The sequence below is a fragment of the Anopheles arabiensis genome, chromosome 2 (genome assembly GCF_016920715.1).
Source record: "Anopheles arabiensis isolate DONGOLA chromosome 2, AaraD3, whole genome shotgun sequence".
Taxonomy (NCBI): Eukaryota; Metazoa; Arthropoda; class Insecta; order Diptera; family Culicidae; genus Anopheles; species Anopheles arabiensis.
Window position 1 is genome coordinate 10,631,345 of NC_053517.1, and position 15,616 is coordinate 10,646,960.

Below are 15,616 nucleotides of genomic sequence, written 5' to 3' on the forward strand. Positions count from 1 at the left end.
CCTTTTGATACAATGTTGCTATCAGTAATTGAATTCCTCTTAAGTGGGGATTATTCCTCTTTAATGTGAATTATTATTGCAATTTGTTAGTTCTTGCGCTCACCATACCAAAGCACATGTGTTACCTCTCCTCTGACATGATAATTGTATCAGCAAAGGATTCATCACAGCGAATATTTAAAGTGCTTCAGTCCGAACGTGTGTCTCAGTGACGCTTCAACATGAAGGTGGTTGTGTGTGCCCTGTTCCTGCTAGGACTTTTAACTCCAACTCGATGTTCGTCCCGAACTCAACTGATCGAAGAGTTTCTGGAGAAGCGTTCCATTACCAGCCTGATGTTACTCCACTGTGTCCAGGAGCCGGTTGATCAGGATGTGATCCGCATCGCATCAGCCCTTCGCCAGTCATTCCATGGCAGCGTGTACTACCTCGACGTGACCGGCGCCCACTTTCGACGGCATTTCCAATGGCACATGTTTTATGAGCGCTACAAAACGGCCATCACTCTCAACCTGGAGTGCTCCGGAATGGAGTCGGTGTTGAGTCACCTGTCCGATAATGCCTACTTCAATGATACCTTTCATTGGCTTATGTTTGGTGGACGCAACTTTGAGCAGGTGACCTGTTTGCTGTCGGCTCAGAACATTAACTACGATGCCTCCATCATGCTAGTGTTCGATCGTGGCGATCGTGCAGATGTTCCCAGGATTTTCGAAGTGTATGATGTACGGGGGACCGTTAAGCGCCGTGGGGGTCGAGTTAGTTTCGAGCTGTTGGGAACAGTTTCTTCGTTGAACCAGCTGCCCAAAAGTCGGGCTCGCAGCCACGACCTGGAGGGCATTGAGCTGTGGACAGCGCTAGCGGTGAGATGGAGTGTTCTTGGTTGGAAATTGTTTGGAGGATCTAAATGCTGCTTCCTCCTCTTTGTAGACCATTGACAAACTACAGTCGCAATCATTCATCGAGTACCTCAACCCTGTAAAGAGACAGACATCGTACACCGCAACCATACACAGCTATCAGCTGGTGAAGTTGCTTGAGATGAAGCTGAATTTCAAGTAGCTCACCTCACTTCCTGAAAGGCATACATTTGTCCTAATAGAAATATTTGTTCATGGTCCATCTCTCTCCAACAGGCTCATAGTGATATTAACCGAAGATTGGCGATTTGATCTGATCGGCAAAAACTCATCACGAGGTGTAGTGGGCCAGCTACAATCCAAACAGGTCGATTTTGTGACCACTCCCTTTGGACTCACGACGGAGCGTATTGCAATCTTCGAAACAACCATCGAAATAGCGCACGGAACGTACGAGTCTTATGGGGACACTACACTGCACACTGTTATCTCCATCTCTCACTCTCTCTTTCTGTCTTTCCCGCAGCTTCTACACCGTGTTCCGGCATCCGAAAAGTTTGAACAATAGCAACATCTTCATGCTTCCGTTCACGAATATTGTTTGGCTTGCTATTAGCCTGATCTTTGGCGCGGTAGCACTACTGATCGCGCTGCTGATCGTCTGCATTCACCGGACAGGTCGCAGTAGATCAACTCTCGACTGGCTGGTGGAACAGTCGCTGCTCGGTACGCTGGGGATGGTGTGCCAGCAGGGCATCCACCATCGCATCATTTGGTGGAGCTCGAACCAAGTGCTGGTACTGGTCGCGATGTGCTCCTCGATGATCCTGTTCCAGTTTTACTGCTCCTTCATCGTGGGCTATCAGCTGATCACACCGCCAAAGACGATCAACACGCTGCAGAAGCTGGTGGACAGCGAGATAAAGATGACGGTCGAGAATCTGAGCTACCACCGTGACTTTTTTCTCGTAACGCTGAGGGGAGCGAGAGTGTGAAGGGTTGTTTTCTTATACGACTGTTTGCCTGCCTTTTTTGCAGCGTACCAACAATCCGGCCGCTTTGAAGCTGTACGAAACGAAGGTTCTGCCCAACAGGTATGGAGGATTCGTGAACCTGTCGTTCGGTATGCAGCTGGTCCGGCAGGGCGGGTATGCGTTTCACTGTGAAACTTCGTACGGCAATGCACTCATCATAGGTGCGTGTCCGGACCTTAGGGGATCCGTCCACCTACAGAGCTTGACTAACCTTATACGGCCCAAAACGCCTTTACAGAAACGTTCACCGAACGGGAAATCTGTGATCTGCAGCAGGTCCAGCTCTATCCCCAGCGTCCCGTCCATCTGCCCCTGATCAAGGGCAGCCCGTTGCGGGAGCTGTTCAAGATTAACCTGCAGCTGATCAAGGAAAGCGGCCTGCTGGCGTACCATCACGCGCGATACTATACGCCCCGGCCCAAGTGCAACAAACAGAGCAGTACGCACACCGAGCAGATCCATCTGGCGGATGTGAGGTTCGCGTTTGTACTGCTGGCCGCTGGTATGGCCGCCAGCGCAGCATTACTCGCATCGGAGCTTTTGTTCTTGCGCCTTCGTACCTGGTGGCACGAGCGGCAGATACGAGCCATTCCGGCGGGGTTCCGTTGGCTTAATTAAACAGGCACAATGACGATGGGCGTAGAGGGGCGGCTTCCAGGTGCCCCTTCGATATGGGATGTTTGGCTCAACATGCAACTATCCACCCATCTCAAAACGGAAAGAAACTGGCATACATTCCAGCACCATATTTAACAAACTCCTGCGGGTAATCACAACACTATGAACTCGTCAGCACATGTGTTATCCTTAGAAACTACCGCACACAGCACTACTTCTTTATCAAAACCACTTAATCGTTGACTACCCCGAACAAGCCCGTTGGGCTACAAACAACACGTTGCATGTTAAACGCAAATACACGAGAACTAGTCTTCAACGCTGCCGTTTATTTCGCTACTTCCTCCGAGAAAAAGAAGGTGAAACTTTCTCAAAATTGATTTCCAACCAACACTTGCTCTACTCAGCCCGGCTGCAGCGACGGATCGGTGGTAACTGCCACATTCTACCTTTACTGTTTGATGGTAATCGTGCCGAGGCATCGGTTCGTTTATCAGCCACACGGTGTAAAGGTGCCGTTTGAAAACCGTTGCATCCGTTGCCACGCGGGAAATTTTGCACGAAGGACGACGTACCTTGGTGGAGCCTCATTAGCTTTGACGCGTCGAGGCTTGGTTGTGTGCATCTGGGCGGTCGCCGCTCGGGCCCCCCCAGAAAGGTTCATGCATTTCCACCGTTACTGCCCGTTCACACCGTGACATCACGCACCCTCGCTCTCTTTCTCCTCTTCGATAGGCGCAATAGAATATTGCACATTATGTTTGATAGACAGGCGAACGCAAACGAGGGGATTCCCGTAACCCATAACGTCCCCAAGTGGGCCTGGTTCACCACACCCAAGCCCACCCAAGTGTGGTTCCAAGCATAGAAACTCGCACGAGACCACGTGGCCAATGTACGCAGCCATTACCACCCCAATGATGGTGGTAATGGTGGTGTGTGCATGCATTATGGGCCTGCCACACTTCACACACACTGAGTGTGGCTGAGTCGCGTTTTGCACCCAACGTATGAGCTCCATCTCCCTGTAATGGCCCCATAAAGGAGGAGTGCGTATGTGCGGGTGTGTGTGTGTGCTGTGCGGCACACCTTTTGCACCAACATCTCCATCATTCCCATCTGTGGGGCTCCACACGGGTTAGAAGAGAAGGTCCTGCCTTCTTCAACTTCACCAAGAAAAATGGGGGCTTTGGCCGTTGGGGGTGGGGGTGTGCGGCTTTGAGATACCCCCGGGCTCGGCAAGACACATACACACACACGGTCGGTCGTCTTTGGTGTGATTTCGATCTGTTGGAGGGCTTCAGTAAGTTGCACCCATTCGATCCCGACGGACCTCCGGTGCAAACATTGGAGAGTGAAGGATCGTCGTCTCGCGAACAGGGGAATAGTTGTTTTTATCGACGTTGTTTTTGGGTGGCTCCACGGACAGGCACACCAGCCCACCCCTCCCAGCATGAATCCGGATGCGTGTGATCCGCTCGCCCATACGAGCATGTATCAGCGGGCGGAAGAAGGTGTTTGCCACTGCGCTAAAATCGAAAAGTTCTAAATGTAGTGTTTTCCCTTCGCTGGCAAACGCTCTAATACGTTTTGTGTTTGTGGTCTGTTTTTCATCCTTTTTCAGACAGTGACGACAGCGACGGTGAGGGAGGACTTGGAAATGTGAGCCGTGTAATCGTTCGACCTCCAGGTAAGTGGTGCAATGCTGTAGTAGTAGTAGTGGTAGCAGCAGCACTCACTCGAAGGAAACGCTTTGCACTCAGGCTGCAGTGAATTACTAATTACTATAACACCTTCATCTCTTTGCACCATCATTTTTCGGATTGGAATTAGCTGACCGTACTTCGGAGAAAAGAAAGTGCCACCGAAATTAACCATCTAGAAAATGTATTTTTCCATTAAGATTTTATTACGAATTACTGTGAAAATAGGGGGGCCTCAATTATATACGGTTGACGAACTGCTAATAATTGTGTGTTATAATTAAGCCATCGATTGCCGGTACTATTTACTGGACACGCATGGTTACGGTTAATTTGCTTCGGAAACGCATCTCGCCATCCCAGGCAACGACAAATCAAAAGCTTGCTTGCTCTGTCAGGTTTAGTGGTCTGTTGGACACAGCAAGAAAGGATGACTGTGCTCCCAGGGATGAAATACCGGGGTTTCCGAGAATGTAGAGTAAAAGTGTTTGTGTTGTAAGATGAAGAGAAATGCAGAATATGTCTAGATAATTGTTGTATTCTTTTTTTTTTTTGCTGTTTGCATTAATATTATCGATAATCGTATGTTATTGTAATTTGCAACATCGAACGTTGACCTATTTATTTTTCCAAATACTTATGAATGTACGGTTCAATCAATCCAATCAATCAATTGGCGACAGACGGAGCCTGTGCGCCACATATACGTGCAATCGCATCACCTACCCATCGCAACTCTTTCGTTTGCTGCCCATTTCAAGCTGATTTGGGAGATCGAATCATGTTGGAAAATATGCAGCGCCAAATCGATCTAACGATCGTTTTTCGTTTTGCTGATTTCATTTTTTTTCATGTTTTATTTTTCAATGTTATGTGTTTTTATCAAAGTTCTGGTTCATCAAAGTTTGTGTTCAATGTTTATCAAAGTTCTGCTTTGCTCTCCTCCTTCTCCCTCTCCTCCATCGCGCATTGTACGCATATGGTAGTTGCATCATTTTGTTTAAAATTATAATATAGTGTTTTAAGAAAATTTTATTACTAATCCAATATGCTTCTTAAGCACGTTCGCCGCGGATGCGGCGTGCCAGCTGAATGTCCTTCGGCATAATGGTGACACGCTTGGCGTGGATCGCGCACAAGTTGGTGTCCTCGAACAGACCGACCAAGTAAGCTTCGCTGGCCTCCTGCGGGTGGTGTGTGTTGTTGTTGGTTGGGAAAAATGAGTATTAAAGAAAGGTATTACACTACGGAGGGAAGAGTTCCCCCCCCCCCCCCCCCGGCTGGCAAAAGAAACGTTTCCTACCTGAAGGGCGCCGATGGCGGCCGACTGGAAGCGCAGATCGGTCTTGAAATCTTGCGCAATCTCACGCACCAGCCGCTGGAACGGCAGCTTGCGGATCAGCAGCTCCGTCGACTTCTGGTACCGACGGATTTCACGCAGCGCGACCGTACCGGGACGGTAGCGATGCGGCTTCTTCACGCCACCGGTGGACGGGGCGCTCTTACGGGCGGCCTTGGTGGCCAGCTGCTTGCGCGGAGCCTTTCCTCCGGTCGACTTACGGGCGGTCTGCTTGGTACGTGCCATCTACACCGTATTATTTACCGGGGGGATTCGATGAAAAGGAAAAAAGAAAAGTTTCATTAGAACAAAACACCAAAATGCAGTAGTAGAAACGGTGTGGTGGTGGATACAACCTAATCGCTCTCCTTTTCTCTCTCAAACACGCGCTGAAATTCTCTCTCCCTCTCTCGCTTGGCATGAAAAAGAAGGTGGAAAACCGGTTTCTGCTTCTTCGAAAGTCAGCCAGCCGCTGCTTGTGAAACGGGGCGACATGCGCACTGACGCTCCCCGCCAAAAAGCTCGAGAAAATCAATAACCCAAGCCAACCAAACACATACTTTTCCTCCTTAAACCACAAGCGGTGGAATTAATTCCAGCCCTATTCTTGCACGGTGAAGAAAACCCCTAAATCCAAGATGTCGGCTGCCCTTTATCCCAGCAGGCCATAACATTCAATCAAAACAAAAACATAATTCCAATAAAACGCGGTGGTGTGCAGAAATTAACAATAGAAAATGGGAAAATGTCCTAAATGATATTAACACGCAAAAGTGCAAAAATCGATGTTTTCAATTCGCTTTTAATCTGATAAACTAAACAAAACAAACATAAAAATTTAATAATGTTGTTTCAAAAAAAATATCAAAACAATGCGAAAAGATAGCAAATTTATTAAACAATCATTCTTTGACAATCAAATTCTGCACGTTGCGTGTGTTGTTTAAATTTCATTTCATCAAACTTCACACGCACACACACACACTCGAACATTCTCTCAAAACAACGATTGCGCACAATACCTTGAACCGTTTTTTTCCGTCAAGCAAATGCAGTTAAAATGACGCAAAATTCAATCACACGAAACACAACATAATTTTGTGCTTCAAATTGTGAGAAAAAACTCAACTCCACTTGGTGGGTTGGGGGGGAGTTCGACAAAGCAGTCCACAGTTGAAACGCATCAGCACCAGCGCCTCCTCAACCCCCTCCCCCTACACAAACTACTTCCAGCTTAGTATCGCTGCTCACACAACAAAATGGCGTCGCTGGCGGTGGAACATCGCGCGCGCGATCGAGGCACATTCAAAAATTGCTGCCCAACATCATGTTCATTCATCGCCCCACCGTGTCAATGTTCAAGCGCGCGAGCCTTCACAACACATTGCGAAGCATATTACCAGCACACACACACACACACCTCGCTAGTGTCCCTTCTGCAGTCACATACACACACACACACACACACACCAATGAAAGGGTGAACAATTGCCAATAGAGTTTTCACTTTTCGCTTCACTCGGGGACACACGAAGCGCGTTCTTTTCTTCCCGGGAATAACGCGCCTTTGGTTGACCCTTGTGGAGCGCTAGCGCTACCGCTCGGAGGGGGCAAGCGGACGGGCCCACCACTACCCATCGAGAGTGAGTGGGATGGGGGGAACACTGCTTACCTCTCTCTTGCTCTAGCTGCTTTGTTTAACGCACAACAATCGTAGTTCACACGGGCAAAAGTAGCTTCCGCTCGTCAAGAAGATCCAAGAAGTAATGACGTCTCTGTGTGTGGTGTGGCTTTTCCCGACCTGCAAGTGCGCACACCAACACACCAACGTGCGGGGTGGGTAGATGGTGCTGTTTCGCTTGCGCGCACGCGGCACTGCCGGCGAGTGGGAGCGCTATCGTGCTCGCTCGCACTCTCCCGCGCTAAAACACGCATGCGTTTAGTAGGTGCTGCTGTGTTCTCAGCCCGTGTGTCTTTGCTTAGTTTTCGGCGTGTTTTTGAAATTCAAAAAAAAAAACAGGAAAATGTTAAAATTTCTATTTCAAACGATGTAAAATATAATGCAACTTCCCTCCTTTTGCCCTCTTTTTCTCTCTTCGCCCCCAAACCAGGACACAGTGGCAAAGCGAAACGGGGCCACCTGTGCTTCGATGCGGCGTTCGAAACGGGCAACCTCGGGCGGGTCGACCTAGTAGGCGAGTTCGAGTACGATCTGTTCCTTCGGCCGGACACGTGCAATCCGCGGTACCGCTTCTGGTTCAACTTCACCGTGGACAACGTGAAGCAGGACCAGCGCGTCATCTTCAACATCGTCAACATGAACAAGAGCCGCAACCTGTTCAAGGACGGCATGACGCCGCTGGTAAAGTCGACCAGCCGGCCCAAGTGGCAGCGGCTGCCCCGGTGTGAGGTATTCTACTACAAGTCGCCCGTGCACCAGAACCACTACGTGCTGAGCTTCGCGTTCGGGTTCGACAAGGAGGACGAGGTGTACCAGTTCGCGCTTACCTTTCCCTACTCCTACTCCAAGATGCAGGCGTACCTGAACGCGGTCGAGCTGAAGTTTCCGGAAGCGTTCGAGCGGTCCTCGCTCGGCATGAGCATCGTAAGTGTGGTTTGGGACTTTGTTTGGGGAACATTTCTACTTAAACAGGGCGTTCGTGTGTTGTTTCTAGCAAAATCGCAAACTCGAGCTGATCACGTTCGACGACGTGAAGAAACCGGACAAGATGGACCCGAAGAACGTGATCCACATGGTCGTCATACTGGCGCGCATACATCCGGGCGAGTCGCCCGCCTCGTACGTGGTGCAGGGGCTGATCGAGTTTCTGGCCGCCGCCAACCAGCCCATCTCGAAGGCGCTGCGCGAGCACGTGGTGTTCAAGATCGTGCCGATGCTCAACCCGGACGGCGTGTTCCTCGGCAACAACCGGTGCAACGTGATCGGGCACGATCTGAACCGCTCGTGGAACCGGCTGTCCCAGTACACGCACCCAACCCTATCGGCTGTGATGAAGATGTTGAAGGAGTACGACAATTCCAGTGTAAGTCCGATGGGGGGGGGGGGGGGGGGGGGAGGTTAGGACGAGGGGGTCGGGCAGACCAGTGGGTTTAATATTGTCGCGTTTCCCCTTTCGGGCAGTGCTATCAGGTGGACTTTGTGATCGATCTGCACGCCCACTCCAGCCTGACCGGGACGTTCATCTACGGCAGCACGTACGACAACGTGTACCGGTACGAGCGGCATCTCGTCTTCCCGAAGCTGTTTGCGACCAAGTGCGAGGACTTCTGCCAGGAGCACATGATGTTCAACGCGGACGACCGGAAGTCGGGCACGGCGCGGCGCTACTTTGTCGAGGCGCTCAGCGACAACGTCAACACGTACACGCTGGAGGTGTCGATGTGCGGCTACTTCCTGAACGGGACCAACATTCTCACCCAGTACACGGAGGATGGGTGTAGGTGTCGCGAGCAACACACTTTTTTCTTTTACTGACGCGCTGATAATCCATTCCGTCTTTTCTGCTTTCAGACATGCGAATCGGAAGAAACCTCGCCCGCACGTTTCTGGAGTATTACCGGTTTACCAACATTCTGCCCATCCCGCCCGTCGACGAGCTGCGGCCGCGCAAGGGCCGTCCACGGACGCACCGCCCGCGGGCACGGTCGAAAACGCGCAGCGAGGTGCGGGTGCGCCCCAAGACGACCCGCGCGTACGCACCGATCAGCTACACGGACCTGTCCATCTGCTACGACAGTGCCACCTCGGAGGATGGGTCGCCGGTGCGGTACATGTACGGCCATCCGGGGCACGGCGGCGGTGGTGGTGGACTGCGGATGCGGCCCCACATCCACCAGGACCAGTTTTCGCTGTCCAACATACAGGCGGCCCGGTTCAGCAATCTCGACTTTTCCAGCGACTTTCGGCTGAAGGTGGGCAGCAGGGGCAAGGGCCAGGCGGGGTCGACCGCGGCAGAATCGAAGATGCCACCGATCGAGATGCTGAGCGTGCCGCCGAAACCGCACCTCACGATCATCGACTTTAACCAGCTGACGCGCGGCGGCCTGGAGGAGGCCACGGCCGGCAAGACGCTCGAGCGGGAGAAGGAAAAGATCCGCCGGCACACGGTCAAATCGTCCTCGCGCAAGGCCTAGACCTCGGTGCTAAAACGTGTAGCAATTTTCTATTTCCAACTTCTCCACGGTAGACTTAATAAAGCTAGTGAACGATTCGGTACCGCAGAGTAGCACCAGCAGCGAAGGTTTGCCATCGGCTAGGGGTCGCTGGAGCAATCGTTCGATTTCCGCCGCTGCTAGCCGCCGGTCGTGGATGGGTTCGTTGTAGCGCAGGCGGGCGGCGAGACAATTGCATCGCTCCACCCCGGCCGCAGCACACGCGCAGGTACGCCGGGACAGGTAGATGGCGTACGCGAAGTTCCAGTAGCCGGCCAGTGAGCGCAGTTCGTCCCGGAGCAGCACACCGGCAAGGTTGCGAAAGCATGCGCAAAGCGTCAGCCGGGTCTCGTCCCCTTCGTCGTCGAGAATCGATCGCAGTGTGCTGTACACCGGCGCTATGGCAACGCCCTGCACGAAAGCGACCACATGGCGGTACCGATTGCGCGTCCACAGGAAATCTCCATACACACCCTTCCACTCGGTGCGCGATCCGGCCGACAGCGTTACGAGGTGGTTCGTCATTTGACCGCCCGGTTCCAGCTTTATCAGCACATCGAATGTGCCGTGCTCCTGGTCGAACGCAATCGGTGTGTAGGGCCGGCTGAGGTACAGGTCGTCTTCACTTTTGTCGTGCTTTTCAAGCGTTTTTTGTTTTGCATGCTCCTCTCCTCCGGGCTGGACGGGATTCGCTTCCCACCAACGTAGCAAGGGGTTATCTTCCGCACTCCTGTCCGGTTTCCGGTCGGGCTGGTGGAGGGCGGATCGAAGCGCTCGCAGCATTAGATGACATCCGGGAGGTACGATCAGCTGCTCGCGCTCGTCACCGATGGCCGGAACGTAGCAAAAGCGAAACCGGAACACATTGTCCGCTGCCGGGGTAACGCACTCGCACCGGAATTGTTTGTACGTTCGATCGAACACGTTGACCACATCGGGTGGGAGCGTGTGTTTGGATGGTTTCACGTCCAGCACACAGTTGGTACAGCCGGAGCCACAGCAGGTCGGATCTTCTTGGCTCATTTCGCACTGTCGGTCCGAAAGGATTGCAAAAAACTTTGTTCCATTTGACAGAAGACGGCTCTGTTTACACGAAAACACACACACTTCAACAATGTGTGTGCTGACGCAACTCGACCACTCTACCAACACCCAAGGAGCTGGAAACGAACAACCTTTCCATTAAATAGAAACAATGATTGACCGGAGTTTTATTAATTAATAACATAGTTTAAGTATGTACGCAGTTGTACGTATCACAAGTATTGCTTCCCGCTGCCCACTACACGCCCACCTTCCCCAGCGCCGAGTCCGTCTTCGGATCGGCGGTCACGTTCTGCACCGCCACGATCGTCTCGTTTATCGTCGTCTGCAGCGAGCGCATGTTCCGTATCTGCAGCAACCGCAGTATCTGGGCGGCCTTTTCCACCTCCCGTTCGGTGGGCGCGGGCGTCGGCGGTTTGCCAGCCGGCGTTCCATTACTGCCGACGGCGGCGGCCCCAACCCCAACGTACGGTTGCCCGGTGATGAGCGGCTCCTTCAGCGCTTCCCGGTTCAGACAGTCGTGAATGACGCGGCCGGCCGCCCGCAGCGACACCAGATGGTCCGGATGGTAGGCTATGCCGAGCCGGTCGGCCAGTTTGCGCGCACCCTCCTCGAACTGGGCGTTGGTGAAGTCGAGACTGTCGAACGGGTTGGTCGACTTCACCTCCGGCGCGGTCGCTTTCTTCTGCTCGGCCTCCGCCTTGCGCGCCCCGCTCAGCGGCCGGTACGTGTCCACGTTGTCCGAGTACTCGAGCCGGACGGCGTGCAGCAGCAGCCAGGTCAGCTGCTCCTGGCGCGTGGCCAGCTCGTACGGCAGACCGACATCGGTCTTGTACTTGTCGTACGCCGCGTCCCACACGTCAACCGAGCCGAGCTGCTTCAGCTGCTCCCGGTTTTCGATCGTGTAGTGGCGTATCTTCTGGTCCTCCAGCCATGAGATCAGCGAGCGAAATTCCTTCGGATCTGCAAAGAAGCAATGGAAGGAAGTTTTCCGGAGGAACGGAGCGGTTAACGGGCATATCGATGTGTGTGTGTGTGGGGTTGTGGAGGCCAAGCAACGCGTTTCACCTACCATCGATATTGACGGGCTGGGTGCCGGTGTACTGCAGGGCAGCTAGATACCGTTCAAACATTTTCATTCGCCACGAACAATTGCGAAACAAATAAAACACCGTTGAAGGGAGTTGCTGAGTGTGTCTTTCTTCGCCGCGGGCCTTGTTTTGTATTGTCTGCGATACGTCAAATGGGTGAATGACAGTTGGGGGTTGCGTTTAGAAGAGGGAGTTCAAGGGCGCACCTTCTTGCCAAGATGAATAGAGAAGAACAATGCCACAGTTGAAAAAGCAAAACAAGAGAAAATTGATCAAAATCAAATCGAATAATCGTTTTTTGATGTGCCAATTCGATAATTGTTTCTAAAAAACGAGTTGGCTTATGATGAGGACAATTTATCATCCTAAAAAGAAACAATAGCGAAGCGGCACTTGACAGAACGTGACTTGTGGCTCGGTGACAACACGAAGGAAAACAAACTCCTGCAGAGCAACATCTTCTAAAACCGGCCGACGACCATCTCGCAGAAGAACTAAAAATGACCGATTCCGTTGTTTCCAACCGACACAAGGACTGTTTACCCTGTCGCCTAGTTAGCGGGTTCGGTGTAATCGGCATGGGCGTCTACATAGCAGTGCAGGCACAGAAAAGAACGAAACCTCTTGGCCGCTTCACAATGCTGGGCATTGCCGCCGGTACGTATACTGAACGCTAACGCGTACGCTTTCCAGCAACGATTATAATAAACGAACTTTTCTTTCCTTTCAGTCGCCGGCAGTATAGGCATTGCACGCCTAGCCGATGTGTACCCTTTTGGCGAAAGAGTGCAAAAATAGCTTTTTCAGTTTAAGTTGAGTTGAGTTTAGTATTAAAATAAAGGATCCTCCTTCCACCCCGAGCCCCGTTGTGTCACAATAAAAAAAAAATAGAGGAAATTGCCTACCACTTACTTCATCCCCACCTTCCCCAGCTTCGTGTCGGTGCGCGGATCGGCCGTCACATTCTGCACCGCCACGATCGTTTCGTTGATCGTTGTCTGCAGCGTGCGAATGTTTTGAATCTGCAGCAGGCGCATTATCCTTGCGCACTGCTCCAGCTCCTCGTCGGCTTCTAGGCCCATCCCGCTGCCCTGCTCGATCGGGAACGGCTGCCCGGTGATGGGACGCTCCTTCAGCGCTTCCCTGTTGTACGCACCGCTGATAACTTTGGCGGCCGCACGCAGCGACACGAGATGATCCGGATGGTAGGCGATTCCCAGCCGCTCGGCCAGCTTCCACGAGCCCTCCTCAAAGTCCGCGCTGGTAAAGTCAAAGCTGTCGAACGGGTTCGCCGACTGTACCTCCGGGACGGTCGTTTTCTGCGACTCTTGCTGCAGCTTGCGCGCACCGGTCAGCGCGCGGTACTGGTCCGCGTTGTCCGTGTACTCGAGCCGGATCGCGTACAGCAGCAGCCACGTTACCTGCTCCTGCTTCGACTTCAGGTGCTCCGGCACCTTGATGTCTTTCTTGTACTTTTCGTACGCCCGGTTCCACTCGTCCGGTGCGTTTACCTTCCGCAGCGGTTCCCGCTCTTCGATCGGCAGGAAGCGAATCTTCTGATCCTCCAGCCACATCATGAAGCAGCGGAAATCCTTCGGATCTGTGGGCATGTGATGGTTGTGAGAAGGGGAATGAATGTGAAAATGTCCAGGGCGAGGACTGTGGACCATCTTACCATCGATATTTAGCTGTCCTACGCGAGGATACTGAAGGGCTGTGAGATAACGTTCGAACATATCACTGGGGAGCAATTGATGTTTATCCTTTTTTCTTTTTCCTGATGGTATGGTGGAGATTGGCGTCCTTGCTTGTTTTGACAGTTCACCTTTTGTAAACAACTTTTTGTGAGCCAAGGTTTGTATATGCAAAGATTTCTGCGCAAGATAACTACATTTTCAAATTCAAATTTCATTCACAATTCTAAATGCAAAGCGCGGCATCATTTCAGTGAAATGATTTACTGAACATGATTCAAAATTAAAAGTAAAATATATGCTCTTTTGAAAGATAAGTTATGTCTAAATACGCGTCACTAACTAAATGACCGTTTATTTTGTATTTGACCGTTGCAAAAATGGTTCATTTCTAGGAACTAGCCCTAATCCTGCTTCGTTTTACTGTTTTATGGACTACGTTTCTTCTCGATGTTTTCTGCAGATTATCACAAACACTCTTAGGCAAAAAAAATATGAATGAATTCACTGGTCTTCCCCTCGGATCGAGTGGATGCATCATCCACGGCCCCTATCGCTCTCAAGTATATGGAGCAATTCTCTCTGTCCTCTGGCTAAACACCACCTCCTAACAATAAAAACTAAAAATCATCCTCACGCGGTGCAGCACCGTTGGCCAAACGGTTCCTTTCGTTTTGCAAGGGCAGCGCGCCAACGTGCACAGTTTCCGCAATACTGATAACGATGATGTGCAAACATCACGGGTAATAAACCCAATTTTCGGGCCTTATTAACATCACGCCATTGCCCCGTATTTCCCACTTAATCTGCAAAGCAAATTCCGGTTATCATCAAGCAACGAATTTCGTGAATTCACACTTTCTTCCTTCCGGCCCTAGGCTCGCAGTGTCTCGGAGTAATGCAAGGGAGGCAGTAGAGCACACACAGTCTCCAATCTGAGGCTCAATTCTGAAGTGCTGTTTAGTTGTGAACAACCATCGCCATAAAATCGATCGTTATCTCTCCAGACGCACATATTAAGCTAGCCGAGTTTGCCTTTCTCCTACAGTTGCAAAGATAACACGCTTGCAAGGCGCGCTTTAAAAACGTGTCACAGCGCGCGAATTCCTCTCAGTCAAACATTGAACACTTGCCGAGACATTGTGTACACAAAACAAACAAAAAACACATCATGGCAGACCGATTAACGGTTTCGGCTGCACTACTCTGGATCAGCTGTGCGCTTCTTGCCAGCGTCCATGGGCACGGTATGGCGCTGGACCCGATCGCACGAGGATCGCGGTGGCGCTGCAACCCATCCGCCCTGCCCAACTACACCGACAACGAGCTGTTCTGCGGTGGCTTCCAGGTGCAGTGGGGCACGCACAACGGCAAGTGCGGCGTGTGCGGGGACAACTACGGGGATGCACGGCCCCGTCTGCACGAGCTGGGCGGACCGTTCGGCCCGGGTGACATCGTGCGGCAGTACGTGCGGGGAAGCGTGATTGAGGCGCGCATTCGGCTGACGGCAAACCACCGTGGCTACTTTTACTTCGATCTGTGCAATTTGGATGTTGGTGGGGCAGAGGATGAGGCGTGCTTCAGCCAGTACCCGCTGTCGTTGGCTGATGGCAGCAGGAACTGGGTTCTGCCCTCCACGGCGGTGGGCGAGTATCGGATCAATCTGAAGCTGCCCGATTCGCTCACCTGCAGCCATTGCATCTTCCGCTGGACGTATGTCGCGGGTAAGTGTGCTTTTCCAGCAGCCATGTGCACGGAGACACAGAAATAATCGCGGTGTGTTTGTGTTGTGCTTATCACTTGCAGGTAACAACTGGGGCTACTGTGAGGATGGAAGTGGCCGGCTTGGCTGCGGACCGCAGGAAACGTTCAAGACGTGCTCGGACGTGCGGATAGTCGCTTCGAACGATATCAATCCCAGCTTTGCATACTGCACGAAAGCGGTTTAAAACGGGATCTAACGCGAGCTTAAACTCTGTATAGCAATTGTAAACAAGTATAAACGAATAAAGGAACGTAGCTGATAGTTTCACTGTGATATTATCGATTGCTCTTTTAGC

General features: G+C 51.7%; 7 protein-coding genes across 9 annotated transcripts; 4 read left to right on the forward strand and 3 right to left on the reverse strand.

The window, feature by feature from the left end:
* Positions 1-1,072: 1,072 nt before the first annotated feature.
* On the forward strand, positions 1,073-2,861 carry LOC120896689 (ionotropic receptor 75a-like). The gene is made up of 3 exons (XM_040301016.1): positions 1,073-1,849; positions 1,899-2,055; positions 2,109-2,861. The coding sequence occupies exons 1-3, from the start codon at positions 1,322-1,324 to the stop codon at positions 2,510-2,512; spliced, it is 1,089 nt and encodes a 362-aa protein (XP_040156950.1). The 5' UTR covers positions 1,073-1,321; the 3' UTR covers positions 2,513-2,861.
* Positions 2,862-3,795: 934 nt separating this feature from the next.
* Positions 3,796-9,791, forward strand: LOC120895246 (cytosolic carboxypeptidase 6). Of its 3 annotated transcripts, XM_040298409.1 has the most exons (6): positions 3,796-4,026; positions 4,137-4,202; positions 7,666-8,159; positions 8,230-8,598; positions 8,697-9,012; positions 9,087-9,791. In XM_040298409.1, exons 1-6 carry the CDS (start codon positions 3,966-3,968, stop codon positions 9,707-9,709), a joined length of 1,929 nt encoding a protein of 642 aa, XP_040154343.1. In that variant the 5' UTR covers positions 3,796-3,965; the 3' UTR covers positions 9,710-9,791. The 3 variants fall into 3 exon arrangements, with proteins under 3 accessions (XP_040154343.1, XP_040154344.1, XP_040154342.1); XM_040298410.1 differs by lacking the exons at positions 3,796-4,026; positions 4,137-4,202 and adding an exon at positions 7,309-7,390; XM_040298408.1 differs by lacking the exons at positions 3,796-4,026; positions 4,137-4,202 and having other exon boundaries at positions 7,417-8,159.
* On the reverse strand, positions 4,758-7,339 carry LOC120895251 (histone H3.3A). Its single transcript, XM_040298417.1, has 3 exons — positions 7,227-7,339; positions 5,519-5,800; positions 4,758-5,399 (listed from the first exon to the last, which is right to left on the reverse strand). The coding sequence occupies exons 2-3, from the start codon at positions 5,798-5,800 to the stop codon at positions 5,271-5,273; spliced, it is 411 nt and encodes a 136-aa protein (XP_040154351.1). The 5' UTR covers positions 7,227-7,339; the 3' UTR covers positions 4,758-5,270.
* LOC120895249 (NADH-cytochrome b5 reductase-like) lies at positions 9,684-10,789 on the reverse strand. The gene has a single exon (XM_040298415.1). It carries the CDS (start codon positions 10,748-10,750, stop codon positions 9,719-9,721), a length of 1,032 nt encoding a protein of 343 aa, XP_040154349.1. The 5' UTR covers positions 10,751-10,789; the 3' UTR covers positions 9,684-9,718.
* A 114-nt stretch (positions 10,790-10,903) lies between these two features.
* LOC120895253 lies at positions 10,904-14,431 on the reverse strand. Its single transcript, XM_040298419.1, has 3 exons — positions 13,538-14,431; positions 12,786-13,462; positions 10,904-11,726 (listed from the first exon to the last, which is right to left on the reverse strand). The coding sequence occupies exons 1-3, from the start codon at positions 13,596-13,598 to the stop codon at positions 11,010-11,012; spliced, it is 1,455 nt and encodes a 484-aa protein (XP_040154353.1). The 5' UTR covers positions 13,599-14,431; the 3' UTR covers positions 10,904-11,009.
* LOC120895252 lies at positions 12,118-12,722 on the forward strand. The gene is made up of 2 exons (XM_040298418.1): positions 12,118-12,519; positions 12,593-12,722. The coding sequence occupies exons 1-2, from the start codon at positions 12,363-12,365 to the stop codon at positions 12,658-12,660; spliced, it is 225 nt and encodes a 74-aa protein (XP_040154352.1). The 5' UTR covers positions 12,118-12,362; the 3' UTR covers positions 12,661-12,722.
* Positions 14,432-14,603: 172 nt separating the features above from the next.
* Positions 14,604-15,594, forward strand: LOC120895250. Its single transcript, XM_040298416.1, has 2 exons — positions 14,604-15,280; positions 15,363-15,594. The coding sequence occupies exons 1-2, from the start codon at positions 14,728-14,730 to the stop codon at positions 15,503-15,505; spliced, it is 696 nt and encodes a 231-aa protein (XP_040154350.1). The 5' UTR covers positions 14,604-14,727; the 3' UTR covers positions 15,506-15,594.
* The last annotated feature ends 22 nt before the right edge of the window (positions 15,595-15,616 follow it).

Bases quoted from the DNA above. Each gene is read 5' to 3' on its own strand.
- LOC120896689 (XM_040301016.1), top strand. From the start codon at position 1,322: ATGGGGACACTACACTGCACACTGTTATCTCCATCTCTCACTCTCTCT. The intron at 1,850-1,898 runs GTGTGAAGGGTT...CCTTTTTTGCAG, and splicing joins TAACGCTGAGGGGAGCGAGA to CGTACCAACAATCCGGCCGC. The intron at 2,056-2,108 runs GTGCGTGTCCGG...TTGACTAACCTT, and splicing joins CGGCAATGCACTCATCATAG to ATACGGCCCAAAACGCCTTT.
- LOC120895251 (XM_040298417.1), bottom strand. From the start codon at position 5,800: ATGGCACGTACCAAGCAGACCGCCCGTAAGTCGACCGGAGGAAAGGCT. The intron at 5,400-5,518 runs GTAGGAAACGTT...CACCACCCGCAG, and splicing joins CCGCCATCGGCGCCCTTCAG to GAGGCCAGCGAAGCTTACTT.
- LOC120895246 (XM_040298408.1), top strand. From the start codon at position 7,488: ATGCGTTTAGTAGGTGCTGCTGTGTTCTCAGCCCGTGTGTCTTTGCTT. The intron at 8,160-8,229 runs GTAAGTGTGGTT...TGTTGTTTCTAG, and splicing joins CCTCGCTCGGCATGAGCATC to CAAAATCGCAAACTCGAGCT. The intron at 8,599-8,696 runs GTAAGTCCGATG...CCTTTCGGGCAG, and splicing joins AGGAGTACGACAATTCCAGT to TGCTATCAGGTGGACTTTGT.
- LOC120895249 (XM_040298415.1), bottom strand. From the start codon at position 10,750: ATGAGCCAAGAAGATCCGACCTGCTGTGGCTCCGGCTGTACCAACTGT.
- LOC120895252 (XM_040298418.1), top strand. From the start codon at position 12,363: ATGACCGATTCCGTTGTTTCCAACCGACACAAGGACTGTTTACCCTGT. The intron at 12,520-12,592 runs GTACGTATACTG...CTTTCCTTTCAG, and splicing joins AATGCTGGGCATTGCCGCCG to TCGCCGGCAGTATAGGCATT.
- LOC120895253 (XM_040298419.1), bottom strand. From the start codon at position 13,598: ATGTTCGAACGTTATCTCACAGCCCTTCAGTATCCTCGCGTAGGACAG. The intron at 13,463-13,537 runs GTAAGATGGTCC...ACATGCCCACAG, and splicing joins AGGACAGCTAAATATCGATG to ATCCGAAGGATTTCCGCTGC. The intron at 11,727-12,785 runs GTGGGGATGAAG...GCAGATCCGAAG, and splicing joins CCGACACGAAGCTGGGGAAG to GAATTTCGCTCGCTGATCTC.
- LOC120895250 (XM_040298416.1), top strand. From the start codon at position 14,728: ATGGCAGACCGATTAACGGTTTCGGCTGCACTACTCTGGATCAGCTGT. The intron at 15,281-15,362 runs GTAAGTGTGCTT...TATCACTTGCAG, and splicing joins CCGCTGGACGTATGTCGCGG to GTAACAACTGGGGCTACTGT.